A 14,436-nucleotide genomic window follows, 5' to 3' on the forward strand; every position below is an offset into this window, starting at 1 on the left:
TCTTTAAAGATCAAGTCATAACAGTATGAACATATCTCAGGGGTCTTCAGAGAGGGACCTTGGAAACCATCCACATTATACACTCAGCTGTTTTAAAAACAGGGAATATCAAATGTGGGACTGAAATTAAAGTGTAGCCAGGTGAGGTGTTGTTGCTGTGAGTTAACGTAAGTGGGGATGAGCTACAGTAACACAAGACATAAGGTGAAACAAAATCAGTAAGATAACACATGACCAAAGGAGTCAGAAAATATACCTTTTGAAAACAAACACTTTCAATGATGTTGATCAATGTGCATTGTCCCTGGTTAAATGTCACTAAAAACAAATGTATAACATAATATATGTGTGTCTTGATTTCTATATCTTTTATTTTGGCACAAAAGTGTCACAACTGTTGTATACTACATAATACAATGTATGTACTCTATTGAATTAAACTGACATGTGTAAAATACACAAGTTAAATAGCATCCAAAATAAGGATGGTAAACTAAAATAATCTAATCAAATCTTGGGCAACAACTAGCCTATTGGTTATGATTATTGTTGAATACAAAAACCATAACCATGAGGTGGAAAGAGCATCATGGTACTCTCGTTTAATCTTGTAGGCCTTTATCATGACATTTATCAGCAGCCCAACGAGAAGCACATTTTGTACCCTGTATTGCACATTGGTAAAACAACCAGAGAAGAGGCTCAGCTTGCTGAAGAAGCTGCAGAGTGAATCGGAGAATAAACCATGTGACTGCAGACGCTGCTGTTCAGAGGAGCTGTCCAGGTGCTGAAATGGACCAGTGAGTAGCAGACCTGTCGTTATGTGTATGTGGCTGCAACTACGTGTGGTTTACACAACTGCTTTTAATACGTGATGTACATACATTTAAATCACACATGTGCACTTGTGTGTGTGTGTGTGTGTGTGTGTGTGTGTGTGTGTGTGTGTGTGTGTGTCGTTCCTCATGGGAACAAAAAGCAAGTCCATATGACATGAATAATGACATTTGAAGGTGAAGTAATGTTTTAAGATTAAGTTAATCTTAAAACAGTTAATCTGTAGTTTAACTTTAGGTTTATGGTTAAGGTTTAGGTGTAGGTGTACATTTGTTTTGGTTAAGGATAAGTTAGGGTTAGGTTTAGGTTATGTTCAGTTGAAGGAAAGAGTTCTGCAAGTATTATCTATAATTAAGGTTGGAGTAAGTCTCCAGGAAATCAATGTCAATGTAATGTCATGGAGACACGACTGTGTGTGTGGGTGTGTGTGTGTGTGTGTTAAAACTCTAGGACGATGTGTGTGTGATGATGAGGACCCCATTCTCACATGAGTTAGCGTTCCCCCGCAAAATAAGGGCTGCATTCCCAGAGAGAGAGAGAGAGAGAGAGAGAGAGAGAGAGAGAGAGAGAGAGAGAGAGAGAGAGCGAGAGAGAGAGAGAGAGAGAGAGAGAATAGAGAGAGAGAGAGAGAGAGAGAGAGAGAGAGAGAGAGAGAGAGAGAGAGAGAGAGAGGACTCCGCCTATACCGTCCAACATCCTGCTCCAGTCTGACGGAGGGACCACTACCCAGCAGAGTGAACCAGGGCCCCGCACAGCTCGACTCAGCACCCGGCGTGAACAAACGGACATGGGCTCCCCGTGAAACCGGGCGGTGGAGGGGAGAGGAGGTGGGAAAGGCGGGGGTTGGTCGGGGTGTATTGACGACCAGAGTGTGTCGGGAGAAGCACCCGGCGAGTGGACGAACAAAAGCACAACCGAGGCTGCCCGCAACCATGAGCCGCCCGCACTATTCGCCGGAGCTGCGGCTGCCGCGGCCGCCGTGCCCGCGGAGCGCGTCGTGAGGTGTGGCTCGGAAAACGCTCCGGGGGGAACCTGTCAGCCGAAACGACCCGCCGAGGAGGAGCGGGAGGAGGCGGCGGGGCGGCGGCGGCGGCGTCGGCGGTGGTGGTGGAGAAGATGTCCGCCTCCGTGGGGCCCCAGGGCGGCCCTCGCCCACCCACCGTGCCGCCATCCATGCCGGATCTGCCGGACCTCAGCCACCTGACCGAGGAGGAGAGGGAGATCATCATGGCAGTGATGGCTCGGCAGAAGGAGGAAGAGGACAAAGAACAAGCCATGCTAAAGTAAGGGCAGCATCCTTCCTTCTATCAGGTGGAACTTAGACACGCCGAACACACACACAGCTATGCCCGGTTGAACACTAATGATGAGGCTACCATTGTGTTGGTCAACCTCACACACACCCTCCACACCCAGCAGCCATTAGTCTGTCCTCAGCTCTGCACCTGAAGGTTTGTCTTTAATGGTGTGTGTGTCCCCAAAAACGGACTCACCAGTATAAAGGCACAATACATAGCAGTAACAGCTCTGGTTGTGTGTGTGTGTGTGTATGCGTGTGTGTGAAACAAGTCAGCATCACCACGAATACATCCTGTAGGATTGTGAGGGGTGGGATCAGCCAATATTAAAACATTATGCAGCCAAAGATGACCTGAAACAGGGTCAAACGTGTTACAGGTGTAGATGGGGCCGCGAGGAGGAGGACGGGGTGTGACAGTGCTCGTGATGGGGTGGGGGTGGGGGGGGCTTGGGATGAATCATAGCATCATCCATCCCTCACCCACTCGTTTTCATCAATGGGGACTGCACCCCATCCCTCAGCTTACACATCCAGCACCACTCCGGTTCTCCTTTTTACGCACGCATGCTGCCAGGAGTGGCTTTATCCGTTTAGTGTTTTTTTCCCGATGAGTGGATGTGTGTGTGTGTGTGTGTGTGTGTGTGTGTGTAAGTGAGATAGGTGGAGAGAGAGGGGATGAGATCGGCAATAATGGGAATTACTGTGGCATTATAGCTCACAGGCCTGGAGCGGCACAAACCGTTTTAAATGCCCGGTAGACGGACGCACGCTGCATGGTGAGGCGGTGTGTGCGATCATCTGCGCTCCCCCTCGGCGGAGCGAGGACGATGGGGTGTGGTTGGGAATCTTAGGCCCTAACCGGACACGATACAGACTAGAAGACACCGGCTATGTTATATTGCACATTTGAAATCCTCGATCAAATGGTCAATAGCCTACCGAGAATCGTAGAATAAGCAGTGACATGTTTCAGAAAGACGCAGAGATGTGTGGCACTAAAGGAGCATCATAGTGGAATAGCCAGAGATATAGAAGCATAGTAGTGTGTCACTTTAAAGGCACAAACACATAATATGTTATAAACCACACTGTCATGATGGGCTTCACCTTCCTCCTATACAGGGTTTGTTACAATTTAGTTTGATGCCTCAGGGGTTTCCCACACAAACCATGGCAGTTTGAACCACCATGCAGACTCTACAAGTGAGCTTGGCCTGTATGCTGATCTGTTTTACCCACACCTGCACTGGGACATGTGAGTGCCCTGTTCCTGGCTTCACAACGCTGGGTATTGTCGTCCCAGGTAGTGCAGCCTCCTATAAGTACTCTGGCTCTCGCTCTGATTCTAATGGCTGTTTTCATTTCCCGACTGCAGCCTGAAGGGAAGCTGGGTGAGAGCTGCTCCGGGCCCCTTGAGAGGAAGTTATGTATTTAATGTTCCATGAGACGCAGGCTCAGGTTCAGTCAATAATGGCTTCATCATCTGGCTAATCATTGATGGGGACCAGCACACCATGGACAAAGGAGAAATGTGGTTTCAGAAAACCATTCAAATAATTGCTGCTCTTTAAAATTTACCACGGCATATTGTGCAGGATTATCATGCAAGACACAATGAATATGAGGAGACTTTGCAGTATAGAGAGAGAAGACAGAAGGTATATCCTCTTGTTATCAAGGGGAAGCTTTATTTGGAGTTAACATACACCGAAGAGCCACTCTGTGCATGATGGGTAATATCAGAATGAGGTTTATTAGGCACAGTTCTAGATCAGACTAATGAGAACAACAAAGCCGGCTTAAATTTGGGCTCCATTTTTTACACGTTAGTCATTTAGCTGATGCTCCAAACTGACTTAACAGAAAAATGCTCTTTAACTGCCAGAATACTGACAATAAGCAGGTACGTCTGACTATACAGTAGTTAGACCGCGTAAAAGCAAATAAACGTGAATAAATAGAAATACAATAGACATTTTTTTCAGAAATTGACGTATTTGGGGCAGAGTAAATGAGTCAGGGGAAAAAAGAAAGGACGATGCAGACATTTTGGACTCTCACAAGCTTACGTGACCTCTTTTAGGTTCAGATGAGTTCTTATTTTTATTTTATGTATTTATGCTCTAGTCTGTGATCTTCAAATTGCTTTTGCTTGTTTCGTATTGCTTGCCTTAAATCATTCATTTTTAACCTGTAAAGCACCTTGTAACTGTATTTCGAAAGGTGGTTATTGTTATTTTCATTAGCCATGACAGTGTGGCACTTGTTGTCCCACATGCAATTAGAGGGCAACTACTGCATGTGTTAAAAAATAAACCAACAAGACCTCCAAGGCCAGAGAGCATGTTTGTTACTTGGTTAAGCTTTTTTAATTCATCTTTTATTCAAGAGACAGCGGAGATCAAATTACATACAGTAGCCTATAAGCCAGTGATTTAAGTCTTTCATACAAACCGGCCATCAGGTACACACGCTCTGAAATATTATTTTAAATATTACAAAGTAAATCTTTGAAATCCAAAACTTCCATATGTGTTGTGTATACTGGATGCTTCTATCCATCCATCATCTATACTGCTTATCCTCTTGAGGTTCGCAGGAGGAGCCGGAGCTAATCTCAGCTGACATGGGGCGAGAGGGGGGGGTACACCCTGAGTACGTTGCCACCGTATTGCAGGGCCAGCATATAGAGACAAACAGCCCTTCAGTCTCACATACACCTACTGTCAATTTAGAGTCTCGAATTAGCCTAACCCAATCTTTATGTCTGTGGGAGGAAGCTGGAGCACTTGAACAAAACCCATGCTGACACAGGGACGACATTCAAAGTCTACAGAGAAAGACCCCGCGATCCTTCTTGATCCTTCACAATTGAAAACACAAAGAGGCCGGTGAAGACTATTGGCATATAACTCGGGTGATGAGTCTAATGAGACTGTGGTGAATTGTGTCAAGCTGTGTTACAGTCTGGTATAAGAATCTGAATGAAAAAACACATTTATTACTGTATAAGGCATTGTAAATATCTATAGATATACAAAGATATTTATCATTGTAAATATCTATGTAACGTGTGCTATCACAAACATTTTGATGCCAAAAATCTGTTATTATCTCCTGAACACAGACAATATTGACATTAATGGATATGATAGAGTCCTTGGCAGATCATCTAAATAATCCACTGACTCAGTGAGCTTCAGATAACAAGTACAACCACACTAAACAGCTTCCTTTGATCATAGAGCCATTGAAAGCACATTATTGTCCCATGGTGTCAGTTATGTGCTTTCTAACAAACTCTCTTTTTTCTGTCAGCCTCATACGTTTTCTCATATCATTGAAGTCATCCAAGTCTAAAACCTGAATTTGGTTCCACACCTTTGAAGAAGGTTCAAAAGACTGGTCCTCCTCCTACATAGCCAGATAGATACCTGTATGTACGCAAATACATAAAGGTATGATTACAGCTTCCATACATGTAAGTATGTTTGAAAGCTACATTCATGAGAAACAGAAAATGGCAACACTGATGGAATTGATTATCACATCTGTAAAGCCTGTTGTTTGTTGACAGAATTGATTGTAAGTCGAGGAGGGTGTGACTCAGGAGGTAGAGCAGGTTGTCCACTAACCACATCGTTGGTGGTTCGATCCCAGTCTCCCCCATACTGAGCCCCAAATTGCCCATGATGGCTGAGTGATGTGTGATGAGAAAATCCTGTTCATAGTGATGCACTGTATGATTGCATGTATGAATGGGTGAATGGCAAGTCTAGCAAAGAGCTTTATAAATACAGACCGTTTAACATTTATCTAACATTTTTTGATCATCATGGAAAAGATGACCTGCTCTAATGGGTGAAACAGTAATCAGACTACATGAGCAAAACATCGGATTGATATGAAATTGCAGTTCAGTCTGTTGATCAGGCTACTTAAGTAACCTTTGCTTTAACTATATCATTTATTTTGTATTTATTTTGTTTTAACAAGGTCGTAGGTCATTTCTTTAGTATAGCCAAACCTATGGGCATTTAAACCACATGTTAGTGTTGTCATCTTAATCTTCACTGACAGAGGTGCCATAAACAACAGCCATCGATGATTTTCTCAGCAGCAGTGAAAATTCACATCCAAAAAGAACATTCTGTACCTTATGTGGAGACTATTGCACCTGGTCAGCACTGTTCAAAGTGGTTCCCTGAGACCTGAGCAGCTGGCAGTGATAAGGTTCGACTGATATGGGGCTTTATCTGTCGTGAGTTTAACCTCCAGCACGAGAGGAGCTGGATTGGCCTGATGTGTTGCTGAGCCAGAACACCTGGTTTTGGCCGCTGATAATTTGCTCTGGTCATATCATTAGAAGTCGGCACAGATTCACTGCGCTAACGCTCACACTGTCCACGTTTAGTGCACTGTTGACTTCAGAGGCTTCTTCCATTGACTTGTTAAACCACTATTGACTTCTTAATCCAGCGGATGTTAGTGGATGAGAGCTTTCATGCAGTGAGGAGTGAGTGAAATGCTGAACCGGCAGTGACCAACCCCTGCGAGGATGTGACGTCAAAAGAAACAACTCTCAGGTCGAGTCTTTTCTCTGCCGCCCAATGCTCCAAGTTCCCATCCACTCCTGGGAGCTTTTGTGGGTTCCAAAATGTAAATATAGAAACAATGTGTAAAATATTGATGCCCTCGGCAGAGAGGTTGTAGACATTTCAGACGTGGGTGGACATACACACAGGGCCTTAAGGCTGGAGTGGGGGAGGGTGGGGTTAATGGAGGCACTTTTGTTGCTATAAAGGCAGAGAAGTACAAGAAGACAGTATAAGCGGTAGTACTCGATGAATTTACTGGAATTTATTTCTGGCTTTGATAGTAGTTTTGGTAACATTTCTTAAATTCTTGAACAATATCTTATCTATGTACAAGGTGCAGATTTGACAGAGTTTGTTCCTTGACACCAGATGGACAGACGCAGAAATCCGGACCCGGAGCACAGGTGGAGGGAGGATTTAAAGGTTTTAAGGATTAGAGCAGTGGAAAGAGAGTGGAAAAGGGGAGACAGAATGAATGGGAAGAGCTTCTGTAAGGGGTCCCCACACATACACACATGCACACACAAACTGCTAATCTCTCTGTCCCAGGGCTCCCCAAGGCAGGAGGCTACAGGGTGCATTTAAAGGGCAGCGAAGCCCCCTCCCCGTCTACTGTCTGATGAGGTCGCTAGTGTCCACCAAGAGGTCAGCTGTAGGGTGGTGACAAGGTCAAAGCAAAAGGTTTTCATTATAAGGGGAAATAGGTTGACTTCTGATTGGATGTGTGCAGTTTGGTTTCAGTCTGTTTGACTGTTTCTCCTTAAAGATCTACAAGTTGATATTTGTATATTAAAAACAGTTCAAATGGCAAATGATGCTTGAGAATTCTGCTGCCTTCTAATGGAGCTTATGTTTACAATGTGGGAAACCATATGTGTTCAAAAGGTTAAATCACAAGAACACTTCTGCTGTAGAGGACAAATATTAATGGTAATATTAATGTTACTGTTGTGGTATTGAAGACACAGAGACTAAAAAGTTAGCAAGCTAGCATGGGCTAGCAAGTTCGCAAGCTAGCATGACGGAGGGCAAAGATGAGGCCAAGACAGCAAACATGGCAAAACTCATGGACTAAACACAATGCTAATTGTATAAGTGAGTCTTGAAGCTCACTCTTTTTCAAAACTCTACTAGTCTGGCGAAAAAGATGGATATTTGTCTCAGTTCATCATGTGGCTCTAGGCTTTGCGGTGACTACTGGGTGATACTTCTAACACGCGACTGATGCAAAAATTTAAAAAGAAATATCTCCCGCTGAAAAAGCGGTGACACACACTTGAAGACACCGACGCAGATGTCAAGAGAGTTTGAGTGATAAGAGCCGACGACAGTGTTGAGGTGCTGTTAACATGATCACGTGATCTACGCAGCAGACTTAATACGTCACTTCCTGCCTCTGTGTGCTGCACCGGCTGCTCCATCTCTCGCCTGAATAATATGGATTTGATGCTGTTGTGAACGAGTCTGTGCAGAAAACCTCCTGCTGTGTTGTGCATGTGTGAAAGACAAACTTTGAGGTAAAAACTCTGAGGTAAAAACTCTGAGGTAAACTCCGTAGCCAATTCTCCGGGTTTTAAAACCCGGAGGTCATGTCTGAAAACGACAATACAAACTCTCTTTCCGGTCTATGTGTGTAGTGTGACAGTATGTTGAGTTTCTGTTTAGCTCATGACTTTAGTTACAACCAATTTTAACATTTCAAGAAACGTGTTAAACTGCTCCAACTATTAATGGTCAGTCTCATTACACCAAATGTTGAAATTCATGTTGTAAAAGCGATAGTGTCAATATTAACAGACAAAAGTGATTAAATGAAATGTCTAGCTCTGCATATGTATGTCTACTAACTGTTACAGCACAAATTCCTAAACACATTGAATTTTTAACCTCTTGGACAGCACACAAATAACATACATCCTCTGCTTAGGTATCACAGCCTGAGACAAGGAGGGAGATGACACGAGTTGGCTGCTACAAATACAGACATTTATTTTAACAAAAACATAATATAATTAATACAACGTATAGGAATCAGTAGGTCAGTCATGTAAAGCATGTATGGGTGAGTGGAGTGTGTTTGTAAGGCAAACAAAAATCGATGCTGCTGTTGGGAGTCAGGGAGACCAACCTCCCCCCAGAGAGAGCGAGGCATGAATGAGGCAAGGCTTTAAAAGGGCAGAGCACACCGAGCTCAGGTGAGCACTGATGCAGCTGACGTCACCTCCACCAACAGCTCAGGGGAATAAAGCCCAGGGACATCTAGTGTCCAGGTGAGGGTGGAGGGGGTCGTCACAACTGTAAATGTATGAACAAAGATGGAAGAAGGATAATTGATTCTGCAGATTAAAAATTGGCCTAGAAATTTAGGTCATCTGGAATCTGGTAATCCTGAAAAAGATAGCAAGATCAGGCTACACATGAAAAAATGTAACCAATACATCCCAACCCTCACATCGGCGCTCATGTCAAAGCTAGTTCCCCAAAACTTGCACTGACAACTGCTAGAAGAAGACTTTTCCAAGACTCACTCGCTAGCTCTTGTCTCTGCTTCAGCGGTGTATGTATCTTCGGCTGAAGGTCATTGTTCAGTGAGAGCATGGGCAGGTTGTGCACATGCTGGTACGTCGGTTAGATTACAGACAGGTACGCTAGTGAGCAATCCGGTCCAAATGAAATGATTGGTTGTGTTTATTAAGTCCTGTGAGGGCCACAGACACCGGCTGTTTCTTTTTTATTTCAGACAACTTTATCTATCGATGGCTTTTGGGACAATAAAAGGATTTCAACAATAAAACAAAAAGTGTTTCAGACTTACAAACATACCCACTCAATCCTTAGGCTCATTGTAGTGTTGACAAAAGGTTTGCACAAAGTGAAGCTAACGCTTCTTCCTGTTGAAGTAGACTTGCTTTTACCTGGCTCTAAATGTCTGTTGTATCCACTGTGCTTTTTTAGCCGTTGTTCCTATGATATGATTAGTTAACTGTTTATCTTTACCCTGTTTCAGATATCTGCTGCTGTCTGTTCAGGATAGTTTTAGCTGGCTAGCTGGAATCAACAGCATTAGCTAGAATCATATGAAGTCACTTAATTATGTCTCTAGAGTGAAAGAAAAGGGAAAATGATTTCCACTAAACCCAAAGTTGGTATCTTTCAGCTGGGATAAGGAGGAGCATTTTCCAGAGCAGACCTCGGGGTTTCAAGGTTTGTGGGGGAAAAATGCTAATGTTGAATTATGGATCAGGTCTGAAAATAGCTCACACTTGGAAGCAGTTCCTGAAATATTTAAATATTCACTTCACTGGCTGCTGTTGATGTTCCCAAGCTTTTTTTCTCCTTGTTAACCTGTTTTAGTTTTGGCCCACTGTTGAATTCCATTTATTAGCTATAGTGTGAAATGTTTGCATTGTGACCAAGTGTGCAGATGTATGTTTTTGTATGCTGGTGCATTTTTGTGTATGAATGTGTATGTGCCTTCCTGTTTTACATAGGTCAATACATGCAAGCTCATATAGTGTTTGTCACAACCCTGCTCACACACACACGCACGCACACGCACACACACACACACACACACACAGGAATGCAGGCATCGTGTCTATATTGTATATCTGAGAACACTTGTGCTGCAGTACTTATGACAAGTGACACACAAACTGCACCACAAACACAGATGGTGTTGCTGTTTTGTTGGCCTGTGGATGAAAGCTTGCAGAAGGAAAAGTCAGCTCCTGCTAAGACAGATTGCCTTTGTTACTGTGCAGCTTGTCCTGTTTCCTTGCAGCTAGCCTCCGCTCTTTTTTTCCAAACAGCTGGAGAGAGTGTGAGTCTATGTGCTTTTTGTGAGTGTTTGTGTGTGTATTGTATTCAAAGTGTGCTGAATTGGATCTTCACACTTTGCTCTTAATTAAAAGAACTCAAAGGCAGTCGGGTGTATCTGTAACACCTGGAGGAATGGAAGTCGGTGGATGGGTGGGGTAACTGTTTGTGTGTGTGTGTGTGTGTGTGTGTGTGTGTGTGTGTGTGTGTGTGTGTGTGTGTGTGTGCGTGTGTGTGTGTGTGTGTGTGTGTACATGATTTGTGTTTGTGGGACATCTGTTTGTCCTTCAGTCTGTCCTCTTTGTCGCATGTCTCAAAAAGCTTCATGTTGTGTTGTACTTCTCCCAGAGGTCCTGTAGGCTGGTATGCTCTGCGTATTTATTATTGTAACCATGACAACAAAGGTCCAGTATGCCTGTCGGGGTGCTGTAGTTCATATCAGAGGGAACAAACCACCTTCAGGTTGGAAACCTTGTTGAAACACACTATCAGTGGCAGTGGCACTGACACTGAATGTTGGCACTAAAAGTAGAACATATGCTTCACATTTGCCCAATGATCTTAATTCCTACACTTCTGGGGTCTCATTTATAACCGTTGCGTACCCATCTTTTAGACCCCATTTTGTGCGTACGCCACTTCTCATGCAAATGTTGGGATCTATAAAAACAGACATGACGGGTGAATGTGCGTACTTGTATGCAAACTCAAACCCACGCGTACGAACATTTTGGAGACAGGAAAGTGGTGAGGCAGACGTGAGGAGGTGAATTTAAGACAGAGCAGCGCACTGGAGACCTCCAAATTAAACTTTAATTTCCAAATAATATCCCAGAGTGGAGGTTAGGATCCCACTTATGTGTGAAGTAATCGGTCCGATAGCTGTAAACTTAAATACTACCATGACACTCGTGCGTAATGCTGCGTGATGGATGCAGTGGCACTGAAGGGTTAGTTGGAAACAAGTGTTTAGATTTCCTGGCCCTTGATGGTGACAGACTCATCATCTGATACAGATTCTATAGAGCCATCATCTTGGATCTTTGTAAAGAACGGGGTCCAGTATTACACAGACTGACCTATGGAACCAAACCGTACAAAACACACCAAAGTAATCACCACTCTGGAATAATTAGCCGACAGGTCTGTGTGTTCCACCCGACAGCAAAGTGGATTAACTGACTCAAGACACTGCCTGACGCTGCTCCCACCACGTTTTGACAAGACACAACAAATGCACGTCGCTTGCTGTGCCTGTACCTTGAAGACCTGCGAACTTTGGGTGATGCTGGACAGTATCAACCAAACCACCACTGTAATTATGTTAGTTAAATATTGAAACAGTACAACTAACCATAAGAATTTTTACCAAAGTATACAGTGAAACCAGCAACCGTTTCATAGGCAGTGCAGTAAATTTATTACCAAGGATTGTACTATGACTTCTTGTGTGTGAGAGGGACTACATCTATAAACACAACAATAGTTGATTGACTGGGAGTTAAACAATCATGTTGTTAAAATATTTGGGTCTTTGAATCAGCTTTCGGCCATGGAACATATATTTAAAATCACAGTCACACCTACACTTAATTTCACACTAAATGTATATTTGTATCTGTTCTTTTTTTTTTTTTATCTACCAGGACAAATGTCCTGAAACCCCTTAAAATCAGTGGTTTGTCACTATCCTGTGGGAACTGAGAAACAGCCTCGTGTTGGTGTGTTGATCATTAGCCACAGCAGCACAGGCTGAGAGGAGCGTAACGTGACAGTGAAAACCGATGTGGCCTGAGAGGATGGGAAGAAATGGTGGCTCGCACTGTGTGGCTGGGTGGGATTGTGAGTTATGTGTTGAGAGGGAGAGACCTGAGTGAGGCTCGGTGAGTGGCCTCTTTAGTGCTCCCAGACCTCCCCAGCATTAAAGTTTAATGAGAATGCATTCTGCTCCGGCTGACCAGGCTCTCTGAAAAAGAAAAAGTTTGATGAATTTACCCCACAATAAGGTTTGAATATTTTTTTCCAAAATACTTCTACTGCCCCTTTGAAAATATTTACAAGTTGATGCAATACTAACCCTAACACATAGTAGTAAGGAGTGCAGTGTCTCTTTTATGTGTGATATGGTTTAATCTTATTTTAGTCCAGTTAGGAACAATTGAATACTACATTTTGTGTATGTATGTATGCATGTGTGCAGTGGTGGGTACAGTAAACAGTACTCAAGTAAAAGTATTGTTACTTTATAATTATAATGACTCAAGTACAGTAAAAAACTACTCACATAGTGAGTCACTTCTTTAGAATGTATTGCATTCAAACAGGATATTAAGACGTAATAACAATGTAAAGTGCACATTGATTGTAATAAATTGTAATAGATTGTAATAAAGTGACATTCAAAACTAGGCAAATGCCAAAATACATGCTGTTCAGCACTGTTTGCTTTCAAACATCAAGAAAAAAACTTCACTGAATCCTCATAGGAAAGGCTTGGGTGCAGCCTGCATTGTGTGTGCACATGCATTCTGTTTCTAAAACTAAATGTTAACCTATTTAAACCAAGATAGGAAGATGCAGACATTCAAAAATAAAATAATATTCCAATAAATGAAACAAAAAAAACTCAATGCCATATGGTATACATCTTCCAAACTAGGTCGTGAGATAAACAGGGGAAGAGCACAAATATATCCACATGGTGTCGTTTCAGTGCCATATGCAGAACTGATAAAAGACAATATACATATGAAAAAACTATCAATACCTGCAGCAGATGCGCAACTGTTGGCTCACGCAGCCAGTGTGGCCCGGACAGTACACTGTCGGGAAATCACAGTGTCCCCTCAGCTCAAAGTGTTAAAATGTATATATCGTAGACATGGAAAAGTAGCGAGAAGTGTGTGGCCCAATGTAACGGGGTAGAAGTCATTTAAAAAAAATCATAAATGAATAATCTTCATTACACCATCATTTCATCTGTAGATCACTGTGCATGGAGGTTGGTGAGGGGGAAATCAAGTGAAGAGCAGGAGGAATTGAAGATGATGAGGAAGAAGGGGGGGCAACTGAGGCAGTGGCAGCTATAGCTGAGGCTGTTCGGATAGAGTGAGGGGATTAGAGGCTGCCTGTAATTACTGCACAACTACTCCATCAAGTAGAGTCATGGCTTATACATCACCCAGCAGGCTGTGTGAGGTCAGATGCTTTGTACACTGCATGTGATTTGTGTACTGTATGTGTGTGTCTCAGTATTTAAGAGAGGAAGAAACAGAGGGGACAATGCAGAGTGAATTGTATATACTGTATACAGCGATGTGGAGAAAACGATGGGAGAAATGCGATGTGGAATTCAATATACAGTACTGAGGACATGGGAGAGTGAGGTATGACAAGTTAAGAAGGAAAGGAAATGGGGGAGAGATATATAAATGGGAAATGAGAAAAATATAAATGCACGAAGAGGAGAGAGACAGAATGATGGAGACACACAAATATGCACACATACTCACTCTGACAATGCCAGAAAAGCACTCTGCTTCATAGATATGGGTAAAACACTTATAGCATCAATAAAAAGAGTTATCAACATCCAGGCACTGGCTCTGGGAGGGGCGGCTGTTGTCTGCTGCTGCAGAATGAAGACGGGCTGAAGCTGCTTGGCTGTGTGTAGCAGAAGGATTCAGTCTGTGTTACCAGAGTCTGTTACCATGGCCGGATTTGCATTTGGCTTCACAGAAATTGCAGTGAGCGTTGTCTGTGTCAAGTTCTGAAAAGTTAAACAACACTTGCTGTATTGTCATGTTAGTTTCTTCTTCTTCTTCTTCTTCTTCTTCTTCTTCTTCTTCTTCTTCTTCTTCTTCTTCTTCTTCTTCAGTTTTT

The 14,436-nt window shown here is 43.1% G+C and overlaps 1 protein-coding gene across 26 annotated transcripts in view; it reads left to right on the plus strand.

Annotated features, from left to right (window-relative positions):
* The first annotated feature begins 1,564 nt into the window (after positions 1–1,564).
* Positions 1,565–14,436, plus strand: part of rims1b (regulating synaptic membrane exocytosis 1b) — a 71,921-nt gene continuing 59,049 nt past the window's right edge. For 25 of the 26 annotated variants that reach the window (XM_034582287.1, XM_034582066.1, XM_034582109.1 and 22 more), the window contains exon 1: positions 1,571–2,120. In XM_034582287.1, coding sequence (XP_034438178.1) covers positions 1,954–2,120 — 167 coding nt within the window. In that variant the 5' untranslated portion in view covers positions 1,571–1,953. Of the gene's footprint in view, positions 2,121–14,436 lie in introns of all 26 variants that reach the window. The other variant, XM_034582269.1, reaches the window with a different exon arrangement.

The sequence above is a fragment of the Hippoglossus hippoglossus genome, chromosome 1 (genome assembly GCF_009819705.1).
Source record: "Hippoglossus hippoglossus isolate fHipHip1 chromosome 1, fHipHip1.pri, whole genome shotgun sequence".
In the NCBI taxonomy this organism is placed as follows: domain Eukaryota; kingdom Metazoa; phylum Chordata; class Actinopteri; order Pleuronectiformes; family Pleuronectidae; genus Hippoglossus; species Hippoglossus hippoglossus.